We start from the raw sequence: 6,000 nt of genomic DNA on the forward strand, positions 1-6,000 counted from the left end.
TCGAATCTTAAAGAATTTTGATATTTTGAAGGACATCGTGACTCAGAGCTCTTATTTTAAATCCCGACTGGCATTAAGCCTCTGATTTCCTTTTAAAGCAATCTATTGATTCTTAGAATTTTGCTAGAGTTCATACCATATGAGCTCTTGGCTCTTCCGGCCTTGTCACTAGTGTCATATGAGCTCTTAGCTCTTGTTTTTCATTGTGGTGCAAAATATGTAATGGTATTTAATAAAGAATAAAGAATTTCGAAAGTTTTCTTCTAGTGGCCATCTCAAGTAGACAGCGTGGGTTCATTAATAATTCTTGCTGTTATTTTATCGCCTAAAAAATTAACGTGAAAAAAACAACAACAAATTACTGTATTAAGATTTTGGTTTGTAACACTTTAATGTTGATACCCAATTATTTTGCCCCTTTTGTATTTGAAGATTGGAATAAAATATCATTCTTTTCTTTTTTCAAAAACTTTGTTTTTGCTTTTCATGATCGTGTCTTCTAATGGAGTCTAAGGGCTATTTTTCCACAAATAGCTCCAATTAATGTTGAAGTGAAAGTGTTTTGAAATCTAATTTTGATCAGTTGGTGAAAATTGGTTCAGAAGTGGAGTTTCCAAAAATCGAACCCATCGAAATTGTGACACAGAGCGTCATGTGACGTAAAATGGTGGAGTCGAACTACAGCGCGTGGGGGAAGTGTGCTATGAGTAGTAGAACAGTACTAAGTGTGGCAAAAGTCTACCCCACTTAATGCTCCAAAATATAAACCAGGTGACCTAGTGAACAGCCTCTTTCCTTGGATCCTTCGTAAATCTAAAAAAACACGGTCTTCTCCGATTCTTTATTTTCCATGTAATCAGCTTGTTTGTACTTCGTTTTGTGTTTTCACTCCCTTCCCAAATGTGAGCCCTCTAAGTTTCCGCATACATGCCTGGTACAAATAACGGTTGAAATACCAACGAGTCGATTTTAGTATAAGGACTGCCTTTGAAAATGTTCTTTTAATTTGCCGTGGTCCTCTGCCAATCAACTTATTCCAATGACAATGTCGACTTTTCACCCCAGCATCTTCTGCCTATTCGCTATTTGATCCAAAACGAAGAAGGGTCAACTTTTGATTTTAAATGAGTGGGAAGGCTCTGGTCCCCTTCCTAAGCGCGTGCTAGTCCAATGTCAACCTAATTCGTATATGGGTGGTTTTAGCACCAGAAAGAGTTGAAAACTACGTAGGCATGAACTTTTTTAGAGAAGGGATATTTTTTAGTTTTTCGAACAACACATAAAATAAGCATTGTATGTTAAGTTTATGTATAAAAGAAATAGAAAACATTTTGAGATCATCTTGATAGCCCTAGTGGAATTTTCCAGGCTGAATAGACAGGCCGCTCTGACTCTTCTTTTTCTTTTCCTTACCAGGTGACTGTAATAGACTACTGGGAGGGGTGCCCTCTTTTCCCACGTGTAACGCCTCTGCCCCAACCATTGTTTTACAGTTGATTGTTTGGTGTTTGGTGGCAATCTACAAATTATTTGAGGTGTCTTAAATATTATTAATTCTTGACATGATGCATTTGGACATTTTGGTTGATAAATAGCAAGAAATTATGTTTGGCATATAATTTTTGTGCCGATTCACAAAAAAAAAAAAAAAAAATGGAATCATTAGGTGCAAGTATGCTGTAGAAGATCATGTTTTTGTATAGGGCAGTGGCTCCCAACCGATTTTGGACCATGCCCACCTAGGTAATTCTAAAATCCTGACATGAAAAACTTTTTTTTTTCAAAAATAAGGCTCTAAAGTATAGTCAGACGAAGGGCGCACCCCCTGCCCATGACCCATCATAATATTGCCAATCCCCACTAGTGGGGCCTATGCAGCCCGTAGGGAATAACGGGTATTTAGCCTGACACTTATAAATAATTCGTAAATCTGTGCATTATTCATCAAATATGAATGGTTATCCAATGAGATAATTTAATACTTTATTTTTCATGTTCTTTTAATGTTTAATTTAGAATAAACAAATGAAATATCAAATGTTATAAGCCAATTTGTTAAGGATAGACGTCTTTTAAAAATAATAAGAAAGGATATGTGTATTTACTGTTATTCAAGAAAAAAAAAGGAGAAAAAGATAATTATAAAATCAAGGAGAGAACAAAAATTGCAAAATTAATTCCCGGACGGTTCCTACTTAAGGACATTTGACCATTTGAAAGAAACCTGAAAAATTCCAATGAAAACTACAAGTCGGTTTGGCGTTTCTTATGGGGTACGATGGAATACCTGTCCCAAACTATGGAAATCATTGTTGTCGTTTCATTAATAAATTGGGATGTTTAGCGCAAGTTTATCCTCTATGTTGTTTATGAACGCCAGGAAAATAGTAGGTCCAAGAATACTTCCTTGAAAGACTCCTAATAATTCTGGATGTTATTTTGAAATGCAACTGTCAAGAATAACTCATAATAAACCCTGACATGAAAGTCAGTGAGCACTTGAAATAGCCAACTACCAACTCCATGTTCTTTCGTTTTACGTAGAAGCCTCTTTTGTCATACGCGGTCAAACGGCTTTTGCGATGGCAAAGGAGAAAAGGCGGTAGTTGTGCCCTTGGGACAGGAGCTCTACGCACTTTTGGTACTGCACAATAAGACGGTCTAACATTTTTATATTGCTTTCCACGAAAACCGTTATGTGTAAGCCAACCACTGATGTGGCTCGAGGTACTATTAAAAAGATACATTTATGGTGCTCTTGCAAACATTTTCCTATGCAGGATGGGAGGCTGATTTGGTGATAAGATCCTAAACTATTGGGGTCAGCATCTACCATCAGGGGAGCTGGCATCCCACTCCCCCAATGGAAAATCCCCCATTACGCAAAATTGAGCAGCCTCGAAGAAAGTACAAAATAAGTACCTCAAAATGTCGATCAGATTTCCTAAGGGGTGCCAAAAGAACCAGATATAAAAAACAGTTTAAAGACAGGGGCTGGTTGGTCCTCAATCACTTTTGACTTATAAAAAAGGATTAGAACCCTCAATTGCTGATCGAATGTGCATCGTTTTTTTCTTTAATAGTAATATCTGGTTATCTTCAGTTCGAATTATCGTAGGAATTTATTTCTGCTGGTCTTAAGTTTAATATGACTCTTTACTTTGCTTTGAAAAGCTTCTTTTTCGGAAAGATTTTTTTTAATTAATCTTAACAATGGGCAACTTGGATTTCTTGCATCCCTTGTCCCTTGGGGCTGGAAGTGGGGTTTTAAACCCCGGAGCCGTAATTATCTGATCTTTGGACTATTTTGAACAAAATGGCTGTTTCAAAATTTTAACCGGATACGTTGGAAGTGTCTTTAACAAAATTGAAGCCGATACCATGCAAATATCGTCAATAGGGTCCAACAGAGAATCAAAGATGGCCAACTAGAGTATACAAACTTTGCTTGAAGTCAATTGCGACCTTCCTCGATGTTTTAATCTCACCAATCAAGCAGAGCCACACACACCCAAGTCCCTGTTATTCAATAAGCACTTGTCCAAATTTAAGTGCAGCATATTACATTACTGTCTTGGCAATCTAGTACGCAAATACCCTAAAATACACACTATAAATTTGGACCTGTAGGGCTGAAACTGTCAAACGACTGAGTTCATGGAATAGTAATGGCGTTCTCGAAACGGCCCTTGTGGCAACCATAAAAATTTCTTTTAATGTCACCCATAACTACTTTGATATTAATTGAAAACTTATCAGCCCACTCACTTATAATGGACTGCGTTAGAGAATAGCCTTTAGAAGCTGCCACAAACTGTTCGTCTATTTAATGGTGCCACCAATCCCATCACAACTGTTCATTCCATGACACAAGGCAAAGAAATTCCAGTCACGTTTCACCTACATTTAGAGAAATATTAGTTTAAGCATGCAGTTTATTTCTTCTTCTTCTTTTGCATTGTGACCCCGAGCAATCTTTGAAACAGTGAATTCGGTCTTGGCAAAAAATTGCAGTTTATAGGAAAAACTCTTACTTACTTTTCAAGTAATTGTAGTCCAATATACCTTTTGCTAAAGGCTAAGAATATAAAATTTGTCAGTATCTGATTAAGCACTCCTTACAAGGGGATTAATTGATATTCATGTCCTCCTGTGTCCTTTTTACTGGAATTTAAGCCCCTAAAAATGTATTTCACCAGATTTGAAGTTGATTACGCAGCGTGGAATCAATCAAACTAAAGCAAGTGGCTTATAAATCTGTTAAAGCAATGATGGTCAACTATAAGAAAAACCCTAATTTAAATGCAACAAAAGATTGGTAAGGGTAATACACTTTGAAGAGAAAATAAAGATTTGTCACTATAATTAATGATATTTTAGGTAGTATTACTCATTACAACTGGCTTCGACTTTCTTTTCTATTCAAATGTTTCAAAAAAGGATGCTCTAGTTTCTAGTGCATGAGAATTGTGACATAAAGGGAAAAATGGTCCACTTGATTGAACTGTGGTCAAGTCAATTTTTTGTCGTACTTGTTATTCATGGATCTCAATGCCATCAGGTTTTGACGGGGGGGGGGAATCTATCATTTTGATAATCTTCCAAATTACAATGAAATAATTTCAAGAACTGAATATAATTGGTTAGTTTTCTTTTGAGACTAAGCACCTGTAATCTTTTATATTTGTTGGACGAAAAAATTTAATGTCTGAAATTTTAGTTATCTTAGTTGCAGTTATAGCTACAACTTGGTATTTTTTAACAGGAAGCAATGTTCAAAGTTGTTTCTATTAGAGTTAGATATCTGAATCAAATTGTAAGATTTGTAATTTCTTGAAAATAATTTGTCTTCATTTTCAGGATCGTGGAAATAGAGATCGTGATGGGCAGCGTTCCCGTGACTATCAGCGTCAAGAAGACCAAGATGGACGAGACGGTTATTCTCGCGAGCGTGGGGAGAGACGTGAACGAGACTATCCTCGTAATCCACAACAGGCCCGCCGAGGTGGCAGGAATCAGTGAATGTTATTTGAATCGCATCCTGGAATGTCTTATTTCTTGTAGGATTCGCGACTTTATTTGAATTATTTACTATTAAACAGTTAGTGAGTAGCTACTATAATGGAGCTCTGTGGAAAAAAGACGTGTTTTTTTTTCTTTTTGTGGCAGTGAAAAACTTTCTGAAGATACTTAGTGGTGTTGAACTTCTTTCCTTTTACCCTATTAACTAATCATTTATTATCTTGGAAATATTGTAGACAATTAAATGTACAATTATGAATGTATGTTATAAATACTGCACTAAATAAATGGAGAATATTGAGGAAGCTAGTGACAAATTGGATCTTCAGGAAAAACAGTGATTGTTCGTGGTGGTATGAAATCATAAGGATTACTTTATTTAAATTTTGGTGTAAAATTGAATTCCGGACATCTTGTGATGAAACCTGGTCAAAAGAAAATATATTTGTTGTTTTGTCATGCTGTTAAGAAGTGCAGAATTTTTCACGTCTTATAGCGCCAATCCTCTATTATGTTGAGTTTAAAAATACAGCTTTATTCTGGATGTGGCTAAAAAATTTTGTCCGTGTTTCGTTTTGACATGAGCCAATAGAATTTACGTTAATTCCCATGTTTTTTAGATATGATAAAATATCATACGAGTTGTTTCTCTCTTAAAAAAAATTATGCTAAGTGGCCAAATTCTCTTTCTACATACTGAAAATCAAAATTTATTCAAAGACAATTCATTGCATGAGTAATTCATTTGTAAACGATTTACTATTCATTTTTTTTCTTGCTAGAAAGCTAATCAAGGGAGATAAATTATATTCGAATATATACAAAGTTTATGTTTTTTTTTTGTCGAAGATTTCTAGCGTCAAGATGGCGTAATGCTGAATTAGATGTTTCAGTATTTAGGTGGAATTAATTGACTTTTAGACATTTGGTTCATTTATTTCAATAGCAGAGTTGGTAGAATATAATAATAACCATAAT

The 6,000-nt window shown here is 35.4% G+C and overlaps 1 protein-coding gene across 2 annotated transcripts in view; it reads left to right on the forward strand.

Annotated features, from left to right (window-relative positions):
* LOC136032091 (YTH domain-containing family protein 1-like) overlaps positions 1 to 5,634 on the forward strand; it is a 33,694-nt gene extending 28,060 nt beyond the window's left edge. Inside the window, exon 4 of one of the 2 annotated variants that reach the window (XM_065712230.1) lies at positions 4,861 to 5,634. In XM_065712230.1, the coding sequence (XP_065568302.1) occupies positions 4,861 to 5,022 (162 nt within the window). In that variant the 3' untranslated portion in view covers positions 5,023 to 5,634. The remainder of the gene's footprint in view (positions 1 to 4,860) is intronic. The other variant, XM_065712229.1, reaches the window with a different exon arrangement.
* Positions 5,635 to 6,000: the final 366 nt, after the last annotated feature.

Source organism: Artemia franciscana, chromosome 10 (assembly GCF_032884065.1).
Source record: "Artemia franciscana chromosome 10, ASM3288406v1, whole genome shotgun sequence".
Classification (NCBI taxonomy): Eukaryota; Metazoa; Arthropoda; class Branchiopoda; order Anostraca; family Artemiidae; genus Artemia; species Artemia franciscana.